Below are 23850 nucleotides of genomic sequence, written 5' to 3'. Positions count from 1 at the left end.
CGGTCTCATGGCGTCTATTTGTGGGAGTTCAACAGAAGTCTATCGGACTACCCTAAAGGGGTACCCAGTGCGGTACCCCTTGGGAGTGAGAATGGGCTGTAAAATGATAAGACAATCCTTTGGTCTTTGATTACCTTCACACAATGCGCAACGATCTGTTCCTGAAAACAAGGGCCAATAATTTCCTGCTATTGTACAAGACTGACTTGGCTGTTTATGATGTTGGTGAGTCAGTCACTTAATGGAAAACTTCACAGTCCCCAGATGATTGGTAGTTCCCTGCAGAACCTCTGATCAAGAATCTGAAGAATCTGAATTATAAGCCCTGACCACTGACATCAATTTGGGAAAATTTCTTCAAAAGGATTCTTTAACTGCCATGTTGTTGTTTTTGACTCATAACTCACCCTGATAGGTTTGTCTGCTAACTTCCAAAATACTGTTTATATCATTTAGTGTCAAAATGCAGCTCTACGTTGTCGGTTCCTGCACTAAATGTTCATATATTTTGTGCTCTAACTCATGAATGTGAATAAGTAAGAACATGTTTTCATGAACCTGCAAAAAAACCTCATGTACTCAAAGACTTTGTTTGTGAATTTTATTTAGATTGATTTTGTTGGTAATTAGAATTGCTCTTGTTTTGTTTAAAACTCTTAAAACTCAGTTATTTGTTTCTTTTTATACTTAAATTCATGAACTCTGTGTACTGTAGGCACTAAAAGTAAAATATGCACTTTCTTCATAATTAAAAGTTGTCGTATAATGTTGCTTAATGTTATTTATTAAGTTTTAATTTATTTATTTATACAAATGTATAATATGTAACATGTACATAATAGGTGTGTACTTTTTAACTGATTAAATCTGTATTTAATGTGGCATGTCTTTAATGTCAGGCTTTACTTTTTGACATAAAGCTTTTCGAGTGAAACCACAGAATGTATTTGTGTGAAGTGTACTGGTTTACTTGTTTTAATTTTCAGTAAATTGTTTTTTTTTTTTTTTTTATTTCTGCTTCTATGAAAGTGGTTCTCAACCTTTGTGGTGTCAAGGACCCACAAATTGATACACATCCAGGCACAGACCTGTGTTTGATAAGCTGTAGTCTCAGGGATCCTCATCTGATAAGATTTAGTTATTCCCTAACTGTCTATACTGTAGATCGGCATATTAACACTGAAGTCATTCTTACACATTCTCTCACTGGACTAACTTTTAGTCAATGAAATGGTGAAATTTAAGTATTCCCCATTTTTCTGGGGACCCCCTGCAACCCTGTCAAGGACCCCTGGGGGTCCCCAGGTTGAGAACCACTGCTCTACGTAACGTTTAATGGTTTTCTTTAATCACCCTGATAAGGTGATGAACAGAAGAGCAGATGAACATAAAATATATAGATTTTTAGCAAATTTTATTTATAAACTTAACTTATATTTAACATTTTGTACAGCAGATGACAAGAAACAAGCATTTTTAAAACATAACATTAAAGTTCAATGTTTCCCCTTATTGTACAGGTAAGTCAAAATATACAGTACATTAAATTAAAAAAAACAGTAACACTGATTTGATATAAAAATACATCTTCAAAATATTACACATACGAACACTGACCTGGTTCTCATTTCCCTAAAAAACAAAACTCACAAGCACACATACAGGAGAAGCACCACGTTTCCCAGCAGTAATGTGAAGTCTAGCATACACATTTATACAGTGACCCTCTTTTTATATTATTATTATATATCATATTACACAATAATCTTTCCAGCTTAAGTTCATTATAAAAGTAACATTTAATCCAAGATTAGACTTTCAATGCAGATGACATTTGCTTCGTACAGACACGGTGATCATTTACATATCAATGTGTTCATCATACTAATGTAAAACAAACATTATGATACATTATATTGGACAACCCAACTTTTAAACGACTGAAATGAGGAGAATGTATCACTGGAGTGAATGTCTCATTTGATGGGAACTCTGGAGAAAAAAGGGCGAGCGCTGACGACGTTGGTTTCTTTCAAAGCGTCTGACAGAATTGCTTTGACGGTTCTCCTGTCGGCCTTGGTGAGGTTAGTCTTGAGCTTGAGCAGAGCCGAAACATGTTTTTCACTGTGGATGAAAGAAGGGAAACATTAGAAATTAACTTTTTTAATCCAAGACAACATTAATCTAATTATTAGAAGATTACTATAACAAAGGTGGATAAAAGGTAAAGTAGATTATGGTGTGGAAGTATACAGTATATTCCTTCTCCTGCATATAGTTAGATGGGAAGATTGATACTGTTTTCATGTCTTCATGTTAAATATGAAGCTAGAGCCAGTAGACAATTATCTTGGTTTGGCAATCAGACTGTGCAAAGGTAAAGATAATAAAAAACAGCTCTGAAAATATTGATATTTTTAAACATAGACTAAAAACCCACCTGTTTAGCCTGGCTTTTATGTAGTATCTTATTATTATATATATGTGTCTTTGATTTCTTGTACTTTCTTTTACTATTTTAACTGCTCTCTTACCATTCACTTATCTTTTATTGTTGTCTTATTCAATTCATTCTTTTAAAGTAGGTTTCATTAAATCTTTTTCTGTCTAATCAATTATTATCTTGAATTAGTTATTTTATTTACATTTTACAAGTCACCTTGTTTTAATTTTTGCTATTTTACTTGTATCCTGGTGTGCACTGGTGTCCCAGTCCATATTTACCATCCTGCGTGTTTGTCAGTCACTTCTAAAGTACTTTGAATTTCATTCGACTTGTATGGAAAGTGCTATATAAATAAAGTTTGGGTGATTGATTGATTGATTCTTAAGCTCACTAGTTCAAACACATGACGTGTGAAACCACTCATTAAACAAAAGAGATCCAACATGTTATTTTGTGAGTTTTAGAGGTGCTGGTACCTTTGGATTGAGCTAGGCTAGCTGTTTCCCCCTGTTTCCAGGCTTTGTGCTAAGCTAAGCTAACCAGCTAAGCTAACCAGCTGCCAGCTCTAGCATCATATTCACAGTAAAAGTGGTATCAATCTTCTCATCAAACGACAAGAAAGCAAAAAATATATATTTCCCATAATGGTAAACTATACTATTCTTTGGTTTGCATGTGAAAGTCTTACAACACTGACTCAGAGAGCAGAGGAAGAAAAACAAGACAGTTTACTGTCAAAGTAAACATTTGGAAGTAAACCTCATCCTCTGTAAACTGTTGACTCTAAATGTTAACATAACTGACTGTCGTAGCAAGCTTTCATTTAACAGCAGCACTTTTCTTTGTTTCAGTTCTGTTTTTCTTGGTAACTCCTCCAGAAAATTGAGCCTCAGCCTTTCATAATAATATCATAATATCATCCTCCTACCAGGAAACATCTGAACTCATGTCAGAGGTTTTAGCTCAGTTCACTTCCTGCTTCCTGTCAGCTCTTACTGAAAAATATGTTTGTTAATGTTCACCCTAATGTCAAGTAAACCATGTTTAATGATTCTGTCTTTATTAGGTCACTCACAGCTAAATAAGGACAGCTGCACATTTGCTTTTGCTAATAATAATAATGAAATGATTACCTGAGGTCAGGATAATCAGTTCCCAGTAATACTACTTGCATCTGTATGGCAGGGAGGTCTTGGAGTTTCAGCACTTCTGCAATCTTGTTCAAGATTTCCTTCAACCAGTCCTCCTTTGATCCCTGTGAAGTAATTTAGTTTAGTCTTCAAGTTTACTTCAACAGTAATATACAAGTCATGTGTTTTAGGGAGGATTTAATAGTTTTTACAGTGGATTTTCCAAGGAACACATTAATCACACTCTGCGGTCAGTTCAGTGACATATTTTTTCCTTGGAGTTTCTGATGTTGAACATAAGATGTTGCAACCAAAAATGAATGTTTTGTAAAATCTAATACTTTTAGATTTTGTGCTTGAGTCTCACCATTTTCACGAATAAACTGTGCAAACTCTCCGCGTTGTTTTTCACAGTCATGTAGGCTTTCTCCTGACGCTCCTTGTTCTTCAGTTTGACTTCCCCTCTCAGGAGCCTCTTCACATATTCTGCTGTCACTTCCTGGTGAAGCTGGCCCATCAGATCCTGCAATCAAATCAGTAATCAGGATAAAAAACAACATTATTTTAGCTTCAAATTAAGCTATTTTGTGCTTGTTGAAGAACTACTTGATTTACCAGATAATTTGTGAATCTATAGAACTATACCAGTAATTATCCATGTTTTACTCCTTTTACTACATAAATTATGAATATTTTACATGTTACTAACTATTTTGCAAATCATACTGTAGTCTGCATTTTTCCCAACATTCAGGCAGCCATTGGTTTCCATTAACTTTTGTACAGTTCTAAAATCTTTGGCAGACTCTTGAATCTTGCTTGAGTTGTTTTATCCATCAAAGTTTACTTCAATTTTTTTGTGTTCTGGTAATTGATTTTCATACTGTATATAAATGTAAAATCTCTCTGAATGTAAATTAATAGAAACCAATGGCCACCTGAAAGGTAAAATATATTCAAAACATTTAAACTGTAGTCCGCTTTGGAAAATGGTCTGTAGTAATGTAAAGTTAACATGATTTAACATGTAGTTAAAAGTATAGTATGCAGGATTTTCCTAAAAAAACAACAACATATAGACTCACACAAAAGTAATCCCTCTCAATCAAAACAAACAAAAAAAAACAGTGGCTTGTCCTTTAATATGAATGGAAGAATGTGTGTCATGGTTTCTTCAGTTTACCTTGTGACACGATTCAGCTGCACCTTGAAGATCCTGAATCTGTTGTTCAATGCTGACCAGCAGATTCTCAAACACTGACTTATTCAGCCAGTCACTGGTTCCTAGCTTGCGGTACTGTGGCTGTGTGAGATACAAATATGATGCATGAGACATTGAATTATTTTATCTCTAACTTTTACCACAAACAGATGTAAGGGTCCACAGTAGCACAGAATTTGTAGTAAAAATTCTTTGGCTAAGGATTTGGGTCAAAATTTGAGTTATTATCCATCTACACGGTGACACCCATGAGCACATTTTATGAATTGTGTCCAAATAGTAACTAAAATTCAGTAAATCCCCGTGGATGTGGTTGTTCGCAGAGCTCAAATAAAAATGAAAGGAGGCCAAACATCTGCTGAATTAAAAAAAAAACAACGTAACAAGACTGACCTTTTTTAGAATTCTTTTGTTAATTCATGTTTTTTTGTTTGGTTCTGGGCGTCAATGACACAGAGGACTAAGATATATCTGGATACACAAATCTTTTCATGGGATTAGTTGACTACAAGAAAAATATAGAACATGACCAGACTTAGCCTTTAAATCGCTTGTAAATAAACTTACCTTGAGGACCTCGTGCACAGGGCTTAGTAAATACATGTGAGCAGATTGTTTCATGGCCATCAGAACAGACAAACAGCTTTCCCGAACATCCTTTGGGAACAGACCACTCTTTTTAACGAGGAAGTCCCTGCAGGCAGACCACAGGAAAACCCTCAAATTAGCTCACAGCGATATTTTATTCTATGATGTTCAAGGACGGGTTCACAATTTTTCAAAGCTGTCTTAAAACAGTCAGAAGCCCAAATGAACATTGAAACATGTTTTTCTTGCTGTAATCGTTCCTCCTGTTCATACTGACCGTTAGAAGATCCCTTCATAATGCACTTACAATGTAAGTGATGGGGGACAAAATCCACAGTCCTCCTTCTGTGCAAAAATGTATTTAAAAGTTTATCTGAAGCTAATATGAAGCTTCAGCGTCCAAATGAGTCAAATCCAGTAGATATCTTTCAACGTTACAGTCTTTTTAGTGCCAAAGTCCCTCTTTTTGTTACTATACTTCCACCTGCAGCTCAACAGGGAAACACTGTCTGAGGAAACACAAAGAGGGAATTTGATGCTAAAAAGACTGTAAATGTGTCAGACATCCACTTGATATGACTAACTCAGACTGCTGACGCCTCATATAAGCTTCACATCAACTTTTAAATGACAGTGTGGACACACTGTGGATTTTGGCCTCCATCACTTACACTGAAAGCACATTTGAAGGATCTTTTAATATCCAGTATGAACAGGAGGAATGATTACAGCGAGGAAAACCTCTTTCACTGTTCATATGAGCACCTGACTGCTGTTCTAAGACAGACTTGAAAAATTGTGAACCAGTCGTTTAAGCTCTGAATTTGTCTAAATGTCAGAAAAGTACCTGAAATGTTCAACACAGCTGAGTATCGCCTTGATGAATGGCTTGCTGTTCGGTTTGCTTTGCTTCATGATGTTGTCCTGGAAGATCCTGAACCTGCAGGAGTTTGTATTTGAATGAAATGTTGATATCATTAAGAATAGAACTAATTGCATTTATAAATGACAATACTTAGAAGCAAGTAATCAGTCTTGTTACCTTTGAAATGAATCTTTCAGTTGGTAAGTTAAATCCTGGGCCTTGCTTTGGTCTCCCACAACTTTTACAGTTGTAGTCAAAATACCATTGATGAGCTAAAGACAGATAGAGGACACAAATGAATAACTGCATTTAAAAATGATAATTGATTTAACATTATGTTGTGTTGATAATACTGTACCGGAATGAGGTCGTAGGCCACAGGACTGACGAAGCAGCCGTCCTTTCTTGACGGCTCCTCTCCATCTTCCCACTTTTGCTTTGCTTCCTCCAGGACGCGGTCGATACAAGTCGCCATCTCACTCTGGATGTACGAAAAACAACATGTTACTTTTAACACACATAACACTCTTTCACAGGCACTTAATGTTCTTGGCTACTACTTTTTTTGTTCACGGCAAGAATTTCTATGATTCTACCAGGGTGGCACTAGCGAAAATGTCATCAGGTCAATCATATTAAAACTGATTATTGTCTAGAGGGCAGAAAAATGTGGCCTGATGCTGGAGCTCGAGATTAGATCATCTAAAATCCTCCAGAAAGCCACAAGTATTATAGTTCCATCTGGGCTTGTTCTAGCAAGTGAATGTTCTCTGTTGCCATCAGGGCATCTTTATGTTTTACCTGCATGTAAAACTAACCGCTAGTCTAAATTGTTCATTCCTTCTGCAATCCGACTACTAAATGCTCTGCTGTGATTTCTCACTTTGCACAGTTTTTTCATCATACTAACTGACTGACAAACATCTGGATCGCTAGACATTGCTGCTAATGTAAAAAAAACCCCACCAAAACGAGACCTGAAGTTTGACTAAAACTACCAAACCCAAACAAGCCGAAACTAAAAACTGCTATACGTGACTAAAATATAATGAATCTACCTGTTGTTTGCTCAGGTACTGTTCCTCCAGAGGTTTCAGTAACTTTTTAGGCAGCAGCTTTCCCAACGCTTCGTGATCGATCTCACTGGCCAGCTCTGGCTTTCGAAGGATTCTGACACAGAGAGCAGACATCATATTCACAGTCATTAACAATTCAAGAAACATGAACTCTACAGATTAGGATTAGGAGTAACAAACATTATGTCGGATACTTGTATATTGTTCTACATCAGTAATCTGTGATGCTCAGTGTGTTACTGAAGATATAATTTGCTTTTTCATTTTTCCTCAATCTGCTTGTTTCATTTCTTCAGTTAGTGAGTTTCTACATTTCAACAACAAGGACAAGCAGCGACTTGTTGTTTTGAATAAAAAGTGTGTAACCAACTGGTTTGTGAACTCCAGGGTGTGACTCTGTAAAACCAAACTCGATCTGTCCTTTTGCAGCATTATATTATGGTGTAGTTTGTACTGTGCTGCCTTTCCTGAATGATTACACAATTTTAGGGCGAACCGCTTTGTCCATGAATCATCCTGAGCAGTTGAGGGTGAAAGTGATGCTTCCTCTTTCACACACTTAGATCTTAGATAGTAAAGACACTGATTGTGGACAATAAGGCCCAATTACACAAGGAGAGATTCATGATATTTTGTACATTTTGTGCAAATTTCTTCATAACATCATGGTTTGGTCTCCAACGGACATTCAACACAAGACAAAAAAATCAATTTAGTCTTGTTCCCTTTAGCAGTAGTTCCCAAGCAATGTCTGCTTTGCACCCCTGTAAACCAGTTGCATGCATCTACTGATTGTGACCAGTTCTACCAAAGAGTATTTTTCCTGAAGAAGTAAAATTAAATTCAATGATTCTCAAAAAAAAAAAGCAAAGATTGGAGGAAACATTTTGTAAAAAATAAGCACAAATTGAGACTGAAATGTTCCTTCAACTGCATAATATGAACGCAATAAGCACAATGAACGGAGGTAGAGGGGTTAATAATGCTAAATTGAAGTAATGTGGTATCCAAAATTCAAAGGATTTATCCTATGGGGAGCATCAGAGGAAATGTCAGCACATGTCATGGCAATCTGCCAGTTAAACTGTAAGATTTCTGTAGTACCTGTGAAAGTTTTGTCCCTACTGTGGTGAGTGAGAGAGGTGAGCACTAAACACACCAGGATTCATTCCACAACAAAACTTCCACAACAAACTTCATGATACCATTGTGGACTATGCCTTTGGTATCATGGACCAAAGTGTTGATCGAGAGGAACGTTTGACCTACAGACCACATGGTCACCAAAATTATTGGGAATCATCCCCTGGAGATCATGAATATTGATACTAAATTTACCAGTGGTGGAAGAAGTGCTTAGATCTTTTACTTAAAAGTTGAATTAACGACTCACTCTGGATAATACTCGTTCACCCAGAGCAGGAGGGAAGTGCAGTCCTTGTCATCTAGACCAAACTCTGCGATCTTTTTGAGTCTGGCACTGAAGGTTTGGTGGTACCACCTGGCGTAGGAATTACAGATGTGCAGCTCCGGCGGGTAGCTGCTCTTCACCACCTCCACCACCCACAGCAAGTCCTGCTTCAGCTGCCTGCCCATGCTGCAGATGTCCACCTGGAGAGACGACTTCTCCACCAGGTCTGCAGGGGGGCTGGAGGAGGTGTTGTCCATGCACTCCTCCACCAAGCTGCAGAGCGTTGAATCGTGGAGCTTCTTCCAGCCACTGGGCCTCCAGGGCGGCGGTGTCCCATCTCTCTGCTTCCACTGCTTGTCCTGCTCGTCTTCCTGGCAGATGGCCGTCACGGCATATGTTAGAGCCACAACATTGACCTCTGTGCTGAGAGACTGTTTCAGAATCTGCACTACGAGGTCCTTCAGGGCTCTGCGGTCTGCATCAAGCCTGTCCACTTCCTTCTCCCGATGTTTAAGTGCCTCTGCTTCTGTTATCTCCCCAAACAGACGCTCCTCTCTCTCTATCAGCAGCTGGCTGGCCTCAGACAAATGGTTTGCCTCAAGGAGTTCCTCAAATGTGAGTATCACTGTGGGAGAAAAGCAAAGAGCAGACCTTGTTTTGAGCTGTTGGAGATGGTGTTTACAATAAAACTTGGCATTTAAACTTCCTGTAACAACTTTCTAAAATACAGATGATATTTTTATCTTACCATGTAACTTTTAACTGGGAGAACTTTAGCCTGATTATATACTAAAGTACTATTAATGTAACAGAAGGGTTCCATGAAGTGTGAGCAGATACAGACAAATGTCTTAGTCTTTGAGAGTGCAAGCAGGGAGTCTGTAAACTGTTCAGTGTTTAGAAAGCCCACATCCAAAGTGTAGATAAGAAATTGAGGGAAGGTACTTGGAGGCTCCCCAGGAAAGAAACATGACATGTAATAAACAATGGGCTAGCTGCTGACTTTTAATCGCTTCTAGGTGTGATGGAACGTTTGACACTTTCATGACGGGTAACTATATATATCTCTGATTCACTTTGCCTTTCCACTCTTTCTCTAACAGACACTGAGTCCATGTGCATTTGATTTGATTGGTACTGTAACTTACATACATATGTATATATACATATATAAATATATATGTTATATATAGGGACTTGTAGTGTTTGTGGCCTTGAAGACATGAAAATTATATTTTATTGTAGAGACAGAATTCAACTGCTAACTTTATCTGTCTTCCTAAAACTTTTCAGTTTTTCGGTTTCAATGGTTTACGGTTGGCTAACGTTTGGCTAACGGTTGGATGTTTCTGATGTTAGCTCCATTAACTGACCGTTTTGGGGCTCCTTATCGCTGGGTGAGAGGTTTCCATCAGTCGCAGTGATGGTGTTCGGACCGGGTTGAGCTCTGTTGACTCCAAATAACTTTTGGAACTTTTTCTTCAACCCCCTTCCTCCTGCAGGAAGGGAGTTGAAGCCATCTGTCTCCATCAAATCTGAGCGGGTTCTCATCGCTGTCCAAGCGGAGAAACGTGACCAGCAGGCTAAGAAAGGTGCTGTCAAACCTGTAGAGACAAAAAACCCCCCCAAATGTTGTTTATAAAAAAAAGTAAGTGAAAAGCTTAAATAAATACCTCGCTAACTGTAAATATTTGTTAGCAACATTAGCAAGCAACACTGTTTTTGCCTTATAGACTATATAATGGTATTTTCTTTTATTTTAGATAAAAAGAAAGCAAAAAAAATTTAGCTTAACAATTCATTAACTGCCAAGGTTGCCAGATCTTTGTGACAAAACCAGCGCAAAAACCAGCCCAATGTCAGAGCTCAAAATATGCCTCTGCTAAACCATATACTCTGCTTTTAAAGTCCAACAGCATTGCTATAATTGTCAAATGTATTGTAATATCTATGGATTTTTATTTATAGAGATTATTCAAGTAATTTGCATGCAAAATAGGTCTATCAAACCAGCGAACAAAAAATTCAACCAGCAGCAACACCTCAAAAGTAGTCCAATTTTGTGGCAAAACTGAGGACCTGGTAACCCTGGTAACTGCTCCTGGCATAAGTTGCTTCCCGTGTTATTTTGAAAATGAAAGCCAGTTCGAAGAGTAATAAAAACATAAATTAAAAGTGGAATCTGTAATACAAGACATGCAATTTATATCAATAAATTAAATTAGATTAAGTTAAATCACAACATAATTACACAAGACAACTAGTTTTTAATTTAATTTTGTGTAATACTCTTGCTTTCTCTTTTTTTAATGTTTAAGTTAGCTATTTTTTAAAACTGTGAATACTGTCTTTGCATTTTGAATTACTACAAAAAGGTATTTTCTCATATTTTAAATAAAAAGAAAGCTTAAAATTTGGCTACTTAATTCACTAACACTCCTAAAATTAGTTGCTTCCTGTGCTATTTTCAGATAAAACTCTAACAAACACATTTTAGTTTTTTGAGCAAAAAAGTGGAATGAAAACATATTAAAAGAGGAATCTGTAATTAAACTGTTACTGTTTCAATCAAAAATAATGAGATAAATGAATAAATAAATCTGATTAAATCGTAACACAAAGCATCATCTGGCATCCAGTTTTTCCACATCATCGCCATTTTTCCACATGAAGAAACACACCATGCAAAAAACACATGCAAAGCCGGGACACGGAAATGACAGTAAATAAGAATACTACTTTTGAGTGAGCTTCTCTAATTAATAACTAAAAAAAAAGGTTGTTGGTGATTCAAATAATAAGAAAGTTCAAATAAAAGTATCAGCCTTTCCGTGAAGTGATGTGAATCCGTCACATTTAACAAGGCAATGTGAGGAAACTTTCTTAAGAGAAAACACTCTACAACACACACTATCAACCAGTCCAGACAGGCAGACACATATCCGTCGTACAGTGTTTTTGTCTAACTCCTCCAGCAGTGTTACTCACCCCGATCTCACAGTCGCTGCTCTGTCAGAAACAGTAAACAGTTGCTGTGAGTCAGAGGGTCTTTATAAAGCAGCGATAAGCTCCTCCTGCTCTAGTTGATGCATTGGTAAATGACTCCCCAGAGTGGTGGAAACTCCACACACACACACACACACAGACACACACACACACACACACACACACACACACACACACACACACACACCAGGCTTTATTTAGACACACAAGCAGTGAGGCAATGTTGGCCAGTATGTCAGACCAGGGAATTTGATGCTAAAAAGACTGTAAATGTTAGATATCCACTTGATAACTAACTAACTCAGACTGCTGAAGCCTCATATAAGCTTCACATCAACTTTTAAATGACTGTGTGGACACACTGTGGATTTTGGCCTCCATCACTTACATTGAAAGCACATTTGAAGGATCTTTTAATATCCAGTATGAACAGGAGGAATGATTACAGCGAGGAAAACCTCTTTCACTGTTCATATGGACACCTGACTATTGTTTTAAGACACACTTTAAACCGTCCTTTAAGATAGATATCTGTCAAGTATATAAAGAGCAGAAAATCATAAAAAGCATAAATATGGTCTATAACACTAGACTACAGTGTAGTCTAACCAACAGTTGAATCCTCCACCAGTCAGGTGACAGATTTTCTTCTAAGGGACTCTCTGAGATTGTCTTTAGTTCATCATTCTGTCAATCCTGGACAGTCCCAGACCAGTACCTCCCTCTGGGGATAATCCTTGTTTCATCATCCTCTCATGTTTCACTTCTTAAAAGTACTGTGTACAGTTTATTCTTTTTACATTTACAAAGTCAAAATATTTTTTATGGCTGAAACATTACATCAGATTTCTTGTGTATAACTTTATGCACATTTCCCCAGAAATACTATTTTCTACTGCATGTCTCAGCAATGTAATTATACAAATATCTCTGAGTAAACATAGTTACCAGTATGCTCTGTTAGGACTGCTTGTGGGATGGTTAAATAGCTTCCGAACCCCCCCCCCCCCCCTTCCCCCACATCTTTCCAGTGTTGGATTGGGGGGGACTGTGTCTGACTGTGTCAATCTGACTTTTCACCCACTTTATGCTGCAGACCAGATTGGTCAGCTGTGTGGAGGCAAGAAAGGAGCCAACGTTCCCTTTTTTCATTCTTGACACGAACTGTTTCACTTTTACTGTGAACAGCTGAGTGCAACACCATGAATGCCTTCCAGGAGAGACATTATCCCTGTGTTTATCAGACACTTTTGATCTGTACAAACTAGTTGTGATTGATCATAAACCGACTCATCTCAGTGATGATCAAAATGTAGAAGAAGTGAAGGTGTCTGAAAATAAATCCACCACTAGGATTTTTAAAAATCTCAATATCCATATTTTTTTTCTCACCTTTATCAGCCAGCAGCAGTAATGGTACTTATGTGTACCAACAGGAGTACTTTTTTGTTTTTTTAAGGATGTTTTACAGTAAAATGGACCACCAGCAATATATGTATCAGGCAGAATTAAAACATACAAAAAAGTGACTTTAGTTTATATAATATGATGTCATACAATCTCAAATATTTTAAGGAGGCAGCACCACAATGCGTCTGATTGCTAGTATATACGGCATTAGTCTGTTTAGTGAAAATGCCATTCTTTAATCTGTTCCTGTAAAAATAAACAACTAAATAATAATTATAAAGTAACACATAGAAAATAATCTATTAGAACATATATATATGCTACATATATATGTTGTGATACACTTATATAAACGTACAATGTCTGTGTATTTTATCATTTCATACAGATACAGATTTTATACATTATGCTGATTCTACGGTGCATATTTTGCCAGTAAATCATACAGTATACAGTATTTTTTTTTTTTTTAGAAAAATTGGGATAATGATTATAATGTTGTAACTAAACTAAATCAGAATTAAAGTTATAATGGTCCTATGTGGTAATGACATTTTTCAGTATGTATGGTTCTAATATAGATTATCATATGTTTGTCAGTTAGTTGCAGTAAATTCACATCAGCCATGTTCATCATCACTGACTGTGTGTTGATGACAGTTTTTTGATAAGTATTAACACGTAACCTCTATACAACCTGTTTATAACTTTAATTATCTGATTATTGTTGTGTTGTAAACAGTTTTTCTTACCTTTTGTGCTGCAATTCATCGCTCCTGAAGGCAGCAAGACTAACAGGTGTGTAAAGCTCGTCCGTCTCTGCAGCAGGTCGACTGAACACTGAACTGAGAATAACTTGCAAAATACGATCTGATGTCAGGATGTTGGTTAAGTCACGCTCTGAGAAACTCCCATTTATGCACCCATGCATATTTCCCCTGACAACAAACACTTATGATGTTAGTATGATTGCATGAATGCTTTCGAAATGGCACCTATGTGTGTATGTGCAATTAAAAATATCACCCAGTTTCTCGCGCTGATGAAGCTCACTGTGGGGAGTGAGGTGTTATCATGGAGGCGAAAATAAGGTCTAACTGCCTCCATACAACCTCCAATCATATATACAAACTTTTCAAAGCATCTAACAAAGATGAATACAGTTCACACCACAAACTTCCCTCAAGTACTACAAACACATCTGGGAAAAGGTTTTCATTTCCTCAGAAAGAGGAAGTCCAATGCCAGTTTAGGTCTAAATTTATTTTCTCCGTTCTGACCACAACTTTTATCACAACAGTTTCTCACCTTGCTGATTTATAAATCATCAGTGTGATTTTTAGCACCTCACATACACACAGCTGACTTCCAAGCTCACTCAAATGGATGCAATAATCAGATTTTGCTGCACGAAATGACCGAAATACATCTGATCTGATGATGATCTGAAACATTTCACTTCCTGTGCCTTAAAGGAATAGTTCAACACATTGGAAAGTATGCTTATTTACTTTCTGTTATGGCATTTTCAAACCTATAGTTTGTTTGCTTTGGTTCAAATCAGTGGATGAGTTTGTAAACCTGGTTCAGTTTCTTTTCACAATGAGAAAATGCATTAAAAGCCAGGTGAGATCATTCTCTCTGCTCATCGGTCAGGTGTGTCTGGGGCGGCAGCAAGAATGTGAACACAGGAAGAAGGTCCTGAAGAAGACTTTGTTACGCTAGTCCGGGTCAGATCTCAATTTATTCTCCAGCTAGTTGCTAACAACTGTTGACTTCACTCATCCGCATCCCAGCATGCAAAGCACACCTGACTAGCAGCAGCTGTTTAGCTCAAACTTTTAGAGTACGCCATGTAGGTGGATCAGTTTGAGTTCTTTTGGGACCACACTGAGACCACTTCCTGTAAAGGGTCTCAGTAGGGTACAATTGTTGTTTTCAGTCCGAATCCGATGCAACTGTACTAAAAAGCTCAAGTCTGAAAATGCCCTTAGAGAGTAAGATAAGAAGATTTATATCAGTCTCATGTTGGTGCGTTAAAGGACAGGATTGTGTTTCGTCTCTACCCTTTGTGTCTCCTCTGTCTTTGGATCAAGTATGTTGTGTGTAAAGTTCTCTATAAATAGTTGAGTGTTTGTGTGAGTGGTGGGTGACTGTGGTTATGCAGAAGTAAACACCACGACCACTTACAGGCCATGTCTTTATGTTATATAGCTCACAGTAAAAAAAGAAAAAAAAAACCTTGAAATCTCAGTCAGTGAAATATTTCCACAGACAAAACTGATAAGTTTTAGTTGTACTGTACATTAAAAACCAGATTTTTGTATTCATATAAACTTATGTAAACACACCTTTCACAGCGCCACTAAACAAGCTAAACGTACAGTAAATAAAATGTGATTCTAGATATTTGTCAGTTTTTGATCATGAACAGCAGTGTCTATTTGTTTTTGTTCACAGAAAAGGAAGTAGGATTTCTTTTCGTTTTTTCTCTTAGTGGTAACATTTACATGAAAAGGGCTTTTTCAGACAGGATTTCATTCCAAAATGTCACAAGAACCTCTACATTTGACATTTAACCACTGCAGAGTTGGCAAACAAGCTTTGCAAAACATCTCAGCAAAATGAAAAGTGAAAGTATCTGAGCTGCAGTCGCTTAAACTTGACTCGGCACCAAAAGTGAAGGGCAGACAAATCTAAAACTGGAGGTGTCTGAACGAGAGCCTTTATAGGAATTACAGTATTTATTACATGCTGCTGCCTCTTACAGACATTTTCAGTATTTCCACAGAGACGTCCAGGGTTTTGTCAGTGATGAAGCTGTGATTGCAGGAAGTGTGACGTTCCACAGGAAGGAGTTCAACTTGAGCAAAAGTATTGGAAAAAGTATTTAAAACTAAGACTATACTTTCAGGCATCATTTCTGTACTTCTCAACTTGAGAAATGCGTTTCTAAAGAGTTAGGTCTCACTGCCCACGATGAAGAGTTAAGATGTTTCCTTCAGAGCAAGAAACTGGTGGGAAGACTTTATTTCTCCTCCACTCTCTGAAACAAGACTCCTCAGTGGTTCTCATGAGAAAACATGTTGTGTACAGCTGTCAAAAAAACTTCCCCAAGAGAACAGATGTAGTGCAACAACTGTAAGGCAGATTGACATAAAAATGTGTTAAGAATATTTGTCCCAAGAAGAGGAATCATAATAAACCTCCAGACCTTTGCTCTAGTGCCACAAGTTTGTGAAATTCTTATAATACTTGTGCTAAAACAGAATTTTAACTAGCAGATTTCCATGAAATATATCTGGCACGTTCACTCTGATGAATATTGGCTTGACCTTAATCAGTCACTGATGACACTGTGATTGAAGGAGGAGTGTCTACAGGGGATCACCTGGAGTACAAGTGCTCGTCTCCAGACATAAGACCCCGAGAAACATCCAGAACAAACCAAGACTATACTTTCAGGGATCATTTCTTTAGTTCTTGACTTGAGGAATGTGTTTCTAAACTGTTTGGTCTCGCTGCCCATGATGAAGAGTTAAGATGTTTCCTTCAGAGCAGGAAACCAGTGGGAAGATTTTGCTTCTTCTCCACTTTTGAAGACTGTTCAGTGTTTCTGAAAGAGACTCTGATGGAGGAAACATGTTCTGAGTGGACTGTTGAATCTCTTCAAGCTTCATTAACTTAAAGATTCACTTCTGACAAAACTGAAATTGTGTCTGATATGTAAATTCCACAAGAAGTTCAAATAGCTCTTTACAAACCCTTAAAAAACTTCCACTTTCTCTCTCTCACTAGAAAACAAAACTATGCAAGAAACAAGATGTCTCCTACTTCAATGTAAAGTCCATTATCAGTCTATGTGCACTGGAGGCTTCAAGTTTCCACATCACACTTGTTTAAGTTGGCTCCAAAATTGTTGTGACGTTACAAATCATGCTGGTAGGTACGTGTCTTAAACTGAGATATAAGACGAGCACAGAGAAACTTTCCTCCTTCAGCAGATGAATGTGAAAACAAACCTTCATTCTGCACAGTGAAGTCAAACATCCAACAGAAAGAACAAGAAGAAAACACATTTTTGACCAGAGGGAAACTTTAAATACAGCAGTTTTAGATCAATATTCAAAAGGTTTTGTCATAGTTTCTCCAGGCTCGTTAGCCTCCGTTTGCTCAAATAACAAAATGAAGATGCTCTCAAAGTAGAGTGTAAATGCAAATTTAAAGACAAACAACATTATATACATACACAAAATAGAATAAAGATAGAAATGTTTATCCATTTGAGCAACAGCTACAAATGTCAGTTTTTCTTGTTGACATTTGCTCCCAAAATTTACCTGATTTAAATATTTTTAATTAACTCAGATTTGTTTCTTATCTCTTTTCCTCTTTGATTGACATATTGATATATTGGAAGAAGTGTGATGGAGAGTGTTTATGTCCATCTCAGAATATTTTTGAAAATATTTGTATATTTATTGGCACAGTCAACTCATAATACAGCAACACTGGTGATGAAATAAACATTTATATGTTGAGCTGCTGCTAAATTCTGCTGGCTTCATGGATGATGACACCTCTGAAATATATTCACAAGTTTCTTTATAAACACTCATTGAAAACATATTTATAACAGAACAAAGACACAAAAAATTAGTTTATCTGTTTCAGTTTGTTATCAATTAATGTGTCAGTGAGGATGCAGTTATTGTAGGAGGAGCGTCTATAGGGGATCACCAGGAGTACGAGTGTTCGTCTCCAGACATAAGACCCCGAGAAACATCCAGAACAAACCAAGACTATACTTTCAGGGATCATTTCTTTAGTTCTTGACTTGAGGAATGTGTTTCTAAAGAGTTTGGTCTCGCTGCCCATGATGAAGAGTTAAGATGTTTCCTTCAGAGCAGGAAACTGGTGGGAAGACTTTGTTTCTTCTCCATTATTGAAGACTGTTCAGTGTCTCTGAATGAGACTCTGAGGGAGGAAACATGTTCTGAGTGGAGTTTGCACAGTGGTAAAAGAGGAAGTGCCATTTGAAGGCCCAAAGCTTTAAGCCTAAAGACAGAAAATCTTTCACTGCAGTGAAATATTTAGCAGAATAATAACTATGAAGTTCAGCTGTTTATCTTGACAGTGTGAAGGTTCCTTGCTCTGTTGAACACTTCAATTTGGGGTGAAATATCTTAACAACTGCATTCAGGGTGACATGAACTCTGCTGTGGATTTAAAAGGTCCCCAGAGGAAGAATGTTTGACAACTTCACAACCTTTCCTCTATTGTCACAGCTTATTATTTCTACTTGTACACAAACATAATTTAATGGGAAGAGTTCCATGAAATTTACTCATCATATTCCAGAGAACAAACACTTGGTCTGTTCTGTAGTCCCTCTGCTGCTCTGTACAGAAAACACTCTGCACTGAATATTTATTTAAATCCAAAAGAAGACATCCTGTGACTATCAACAGGCTTAGGTGGATGTGCACTGAAAGGTCACAACAAACAAGGTCAAAGTTGTGAGTGAATTGTGGAAAAAGCCTTAAAGCTTCACTGGCTTTTCTCCAGAACTAACACAAGTCAATCAATCATTGACAATGCTGTGATTGTAGGAGGAGTGTCTACAGGGGATCACCAGGAGTACGAGTGCTCGTCTCCAGACATAAGACCCCGAGAAACATCCAGAACAAACCAAGACTATACTTTCAGGGATCATTTCTTTAGTTTTTGACTTGAGAAATGTGTTTCTAAAGAGTTTGGTCTCGCTGACCACGATGAAGAGTTAAGATGTTTCCTTCAGAGCAGGAAACTGGTGTGAAGACTTTGTTTCTTCTCCACTGTTGAAGACTGTTCAGTGTCTCTGAATTAGACTCTGATGGAGGAAACATGTTCTGAGTGGACTGTTTATCTTGTTAAATGAGTAGGAACTTGTAGAAACTTTTCTCAAGTTTTAAATTGGGCAGAGGTTTGCAGGGAATCAACCTGTACACAATGACCCCCTGTACCAAAAACATGATAAAGGTTGAAGTTTTCTTGCTTTAACAAGTGCAACAAAACTATCAGAAGAGTGAAGCAGATTTCAATCAATTACGGTCTGCACATGACCAGAGAGGAAGTCTGATCAGGCAACATAAGTGGGAACACATGTGTGGATGTTCAGGGTTGTTTGAAGTCGGTAATCCTGGGAAGACTTTGAAGACTGTGCGGTGTTTCTGAACGAGACTCTGATGGAGGAAACATGTTCTGAGTGGACTGTTTAATCTCTCCTGACAAAAAAGATACTGTGTCTAATATGTAAATTCCACGAAAAGTTCAAATACGTCTTTAGAAAACCCTTAAACCTCCACTTCCTCTCTTTCATTGAAAAACAAAACTATGCAAGAAACAAGAAGTCTCCTACTTCACTGTAAAGTCCATTATCAGTGTTTGTGCACTGTGAGTTGGCTCCAAAATTGTTGTGACGTTTCAAAAAAAGAAAAGTTATTCAAAAAATGTTGTGCTTGTATTACAACTCCAGCAACATCTCAAAAAACTAAGAAGCATATACATCCTTTTTTCACAAAATGCAGTTTTTCTGTGTCTTCCAGCAGCACACACATTGTATAATTCTCAGACATTTCAGTAATATTTCATATAAGCACCAAAATAGCTCACTATCATACTTCATTACTACATAAACAGTCTGTGTAACTGTTTCCACAGGTCAACTCTGAGCCTGTCAGGATTTCTAATAGCTAAAGTACAGTTATGTTTTTCAATCCTCTCTTTGGCAATCACTTTTATTCTGAGAGCTTCAGGCGTTCATAAATCAAAACAGTGATTAAGATATTGATAGTGATAAACAGGGAGAGCTGCAGCCTGCCAAGACAAGTCAGAGTGTTACTCAGGAGCTCTTCAGCATGTCGACTCCTGTGAACAGACTCATTACAAACTAAACAGAACCAGGTCGACTCTTAGGACATTGTGGAAGGAAACCAACATGAGAGCGAGGCTTTGTAAAGGAAACGGAAACTGTTAAAACACTTGAAACTGCACTTCCTCTGTTGGGAGCAGAAACACGTGAACACGACACTGATCAGTGACAGAACATGAGAAATATTCAAAATTGTGTCTTTATTGGAGATCCAAATGTAAACACACTGATGGAAATCAAAACACAAGAGTGAAAGCTGCCGTCATGATGTCATGATGTCATGCTGCGTGTTTGTGGAACCAAAACCAACCAACACACACACACACACACACACACACACACACACACACACACACACACACACACACACACACACACACACACACACACACACACACACACACACACACACACACACACACACACACACTTACTGTTTTTCATTATAGGTCATACAAAAGCCTTCAATGTTGTGGTGCAGAAAACAGCTTCTACACACATGAACAACAATGAAAGATGCCAAACAACAGTCTGAGATCATAAAAATTACAAATGATTTAAAGGTTAGAAGGTCTTTTTATTTTTCTAAAGTAAGTGAACTTTATTAGTTAAACATGTTTTAAACTGTGGGTTTGCATCCCCTCATAAAAAATTTCTTAACACAACAGCTTGATTAATGTCTTGGTAAAACAGGTTCCAGACAATTAATGACACAAACCATTTAACCTCTAACTTCTTACAAGGCACAAAACCCACTCAGAACATGTTTCCTTCTTCAGAAACACTGAACAGTCTTCAACAGTGGAGAAGAAACAAAGTCTTCCCACCAATTTCCTGCTCTGAAGGACACATCTAAACTCTTCATCATGGGCAGCGAGACCAAACTCTTTAGAAACACATTTCTCAAGTCAAGAACTAAAGAAACAATCCCTGAAAGTATAGTCTTGGTTTATTCTGGATGTTTCTCAGGGTCTTATGTCTGGAGACCAGCACTCGTACTCCTGGTGAACTCCTGTAGTTCACAAAGAAACTCCTCCTACAATCACAGCATCCTCACTGAAACTGATACAGATAAACTGATTTGTTGTGTCTATTTTCTGTTATAAATATGTTTTCGATGAGTGTTTATAAAGGAACTTGTGAATATATTTCAGAGGTGTCATCATCCATGAAGCCAGCAGAATTTAGCAGCAGCTCAACATATAAATGTTTATTTCATCACCAGTGTTGCTGTATTATGAGTTGACTGTGCCAATAAATATACAAATATTTTCAAAAATATTCTGAGATGGACATAAACACTCTCCATCACACTTCTTCCAATATATCAATATGTCAATCAAAGAGGAAAAGAGATAAGAAACAAATCTGAGTTAATTAAAAATATTTAAATCAGGTAAATTTTGGGAGCAAATGTTAACAAGAAAAACTGACATTTGTAGCTGTTGCTCAAATGGATAAACATTTCTATCTTTTTTCTATTTTGTGTATGTATATAATGTTGTTTGTCTTTAAATTTGCATTTACACTCTACTTTGAGAGCATCTTCATTTTGTTATTTGAGCAAACAGAGGCTAACGAGCCTGGAGAAACTATGACAAAACCTTTTGAATATTGATCTAAAACTGCTGTATTTAAAGTTTCCCTCTGGTCATAAAATGTGTTTTTCTTCTTGTTCTTTCTGTTGGATGTTTGACTTCACTGTGCAGAATGAAGGTTTGTTTTCACATTCATCTGCTGAAGGAGGAAAGTTTCTCTGTGCTCATCTTATATCTCAGTTTAAGACACGTACCTACCAGCATGATTTGTAACGTCACAACAATTTTGAAGCCAACTTAAACAAGTGTGATGTGGAAACTTGAAGCCTCCAGTGAACATAGACTGATAAAGGACTTTACAGTGAAGTAGGAGACATCTGGTGTGTATCTGGCATAGTTTTGTTTTTCAATGAGAGAGAGAAGAAGTTTAAGGGTTTTCTAAAGAGGTATTTGAACTTTTCATGGAATTTATGTATTAAATACAGTATCTTTTTTGTTAGGAGAAATTAAGGAGTCCACTCAGAACATGTTTCCTCCATCAGAGTCTCTTTCAGAAACACTGAACAGTCTTCAATAATGGAGATGAAGTCTTTCCACCAGTTTCCTGCTCTGAAGAAAACATCTTAATTCTTCATCGTGGACAGCGAGACCAAACTGTTTAGAAACACATTCCTCAAGTCAAGAACTAAAGAAATGATCCCTGAAAGTACAGTCTTGGTTTGTTCTGGATGTTTCTCAGAGTCTTATGTCTGGAGACGAGCACTTGTACTCCTGGTGATCTCCTGTAGACACTCCTCCTACAATCATAAAAGAGTTTGTGGGTGATTAGCTTACTTTTTTGAGTGACCTTTTACACTTTCTAGTGTATTAAAAAAGTGGAGATACAGTTTGGTTGACATCCAATGTCATGATGTTCACAAGCATACAGTAAAGTACATTTTTTAATAACTGCCCAAATAGTGCACGGACAAGAGTTTAGGAATGCACAGATATAATTTGCACTGGGAGAAAGAAAGAGATATGTCTCCCCAAAAACTTCATGTAAATAATTTCTACCCCTAAAATGCTTAAATCTATTAGTTATAAAGGTGAAAGTACGAATGAGAGACTTTGTAGTTCACGTCACATTTAATCCATTACCATTAATGTGTTGCTGATCAACCCAATCACCAGAATAAAACGTTGGCATTAAACGTTTCTGCAAACCACAGATACATTGAATGTCCACGTTTCAGTGTTGGCCATTATCCATTGAATAATGATGTTTTATGATGTCACAATGCTGTAGTTAAGGTCTGGTTAGGTCCTCCTCCTAATAAGAAAGTCAGCTCATATAGGTGATACATATTGTTGAAATGTTAATATGCTACGTATTACATGTGTTGAAACTATATATGATGATATGATATTAAACGTTTCTGTGGTTTGCAGAAACATACAATGCCAACGTTTTATTCTAGCGACCAGGTTGTGACGATGAGGCTGTGATTGAAGGAGGAGTGTCTTTGTGGACTAAAGGAGTTCACCAGGAGTACGAGTGCTCGTCTCCAGATATAAGACCCTGAGAAACATCCAGAACAAACCAAGACTATACTTTCAGGCATCATTTCTTTAGTTCTTGACTTGAGAAATGTGTTTCTAAAGAGTTTAGTCTCGCTGCCCACGATGAAGAGTTGAGATGTTTTCTTCAGAGCAGGAAACTGGTGGGAAGACTTTGTTTCTTCTCCACTATTGAAGACTGTTCAGTGTCTCTGATTGAGACTCTGAAGGAGGAAACATGTTCTGAGTGCAGTTTGCATTCTTGTCAAAAGAGGAAGTGCTAAAGCTTTAAGTCTAAAGACCAAAAACCTGTCATTGTAGTGAAATATTTAGCAGAATAATAACTATGAAGTTCAGCTGTTTATCTTGACAGTGTGAAGGTTCCTTGCTCTGTTGAACACTTCAATTTGGGGTGAAATATCTTAACAACTGCATTCAGGGTGACATGAACTCTGCTGTGGATTTAAAAGGTCCCCAGAGGAAGAATGTTTGACAACTTCACAACCTTTCCTCTATTGTCACAGCTTATTATTTCTACTTGTACACAAACATAATTTAATGGGAAGAGTTCCATGAAATTTACTCATCATATTCCAGAGAACAAACACTTGGTCTGTTCTGTAGTCCCTCTGCTGCTCTGTACAGAAAACACTCTGCACTGAATATTTATTTAAATCCAAAAGAAGACATCCTGTGACTATCAACA

At 37.3% G+C, this 23850-nt stretch overlaps 1 protein-coding gene, 4 non-coding genes and 3 pseudogenes across 6 annotated transcripts; 5 read left to right on the top strand and 3 right to left on the bottom strand.

Annotated features, from left to right (window-relative positions):
• Nucleotides 1-1397: 1397 nt before the first annotated feature.
• LOC137199207 (tumor necrosis factor alpha-induced protein 2-like) lies at nucleotides 1398-13990 on the bottom strand. Of its 2 annotated transcripts, none has more exons than XM_067613337.1 (12): nucleotides 13907-13990; nucleotides 10112-10342; nucleotides 8721-9363; nucleotides 7310-7421; nucleotides 6610-6732; nucleotides 6429-6523; nucleotides 6234-6326; nucleotides 5366-5492; nucleotides 4760-4879; nucleotides 3944-4099; nucleotides 3580-3701; nucleotides 1398-2124 (listed from the first exon to the last, which is right to left on the bottom strand). In XM_067613337.1, exons 1-12 carry the CDS (start codon nucleotides 13923-13925, stop codon nucleotides 1977-1979), a joined length of 1989 nt encoding a protein of 662 aa, XP_067469438.1. In that variant the 5' UTR covers nucleotides 13926-13990; the 3' UTR covers nucleotides 1398-1976. The 2 variants fall into 2 exon arrangements, with proteins under 2 accessions (XP_067469438.1, XP_067469436.1); XM_067613335.1 differs by lacking the exon at nucleotides 13907-13990 and adding an exon at nucleotides 11727-11805.
• Nucleotides 13991-16052: 2062 nt separating this feature from the next.
• Nucleotides 16053-16244, top strand: LOC137200573 (small nucleolar RNA U3; annotated as a pseudogene).
• A 359-nt stretch (nucleotides 16245-16603) lies between these two features.
• On the top strand, nucleotides 16604-16810 carry LOC137200496 (small nucleolar RNA U3). The gene has a single exon (XR_010931967.1). It is a non-coding gene; the product is annotated as a small nucleolar RNA U3 (small nucleolar RNA).
• A 1142-nt stretch (nucleotides 16811-17952) lies between these two features.
• On the top strand, nucleotides 17953-18159 carry LOC137200508 (small nucleolar RNA U3). The gene has a single exon (XR_010931979.1). It is a non-coding gene; the product is annotated as a small nucleolar RNA U3 (small nucleolar RNA).
• Nucleotides 18160-18847: 688 nt separating this feature from the next.
• LOC137200575 (small nucleolar RNA U3) lies at nucleotides 18848-19054 on the top strand. The gene has a single exon (XR_010932038.1). It is a non-coding gene; the product is annotated as a small nucleolar RNA U3 (small nucleolar RNA).
• Nucleotides 19055-20818: 1764 nt separating this feature from the next.
• LOC137200566 (small nucleolar RNA U3) lies at nucleotides 20819-21013 on the bottom strand (annotated as a pseudogene).
• Nucleotides 21014-22119: 1106 nt separating this feature from the next.
• On the bottom strand, nucleotides 22120-22321 carry LOC137200532 (small nucleolar RNA U3; annotated as a pseudogene).
• Nucleotides 22322-23189: 868 nt separating this feature from the next.
• On the top strand, nucleotides 23190-23396 carry LOC137200543 (small nucleolar RNA U3). The gene has a single exon (XR_010932010.1). It is a non-coding gene; the product is annotated as a small nucleolar RNA U3 (small nucleolar RNA).
• The last annotated feature ends 454 nt before the right edge of the window (nucleotides 23397-23850 follow it).

Source organism: Thunnus thynnus, chromosome 16, assembly GCF_963924715.1.
Source record: "Thunnus thynnus chromosome 16, fThuThy2.1, whole genome shotgun sequence".
NCBI lineage: Eukaryota > Metazoa > Chordata > Actinopteri > Scombriformes > Scombridae > Thunnus > Thunnus thynnus.
Note: the sequence above shows the minus strand (reverse complement) of the source record. Positions and strands in the feature narration are given on the sequence as shown.

What these genes read in the sequence shown, in the direction of transcription:
- LOC137199207 (XM_067613337.1), bottom strand. An exon ending in TGGCCTACGACCTCATTCCG is followed by an intron (nt 6,524 to 6,609) that starts GTACAGTATTAT and finishes ATCTGTCTTTAG; the next exon opens with CTCATCAATGGTATTTTGAC. An exon ending in CTGTGCACGAGGTCCTCAAG is followed by an intron (nt 4,880 to 5,365) that starts GTAAGTTTATTT and finishes TATCTCACACAG; the next exon opens with CCACAGTACCGCAAGCTAGG.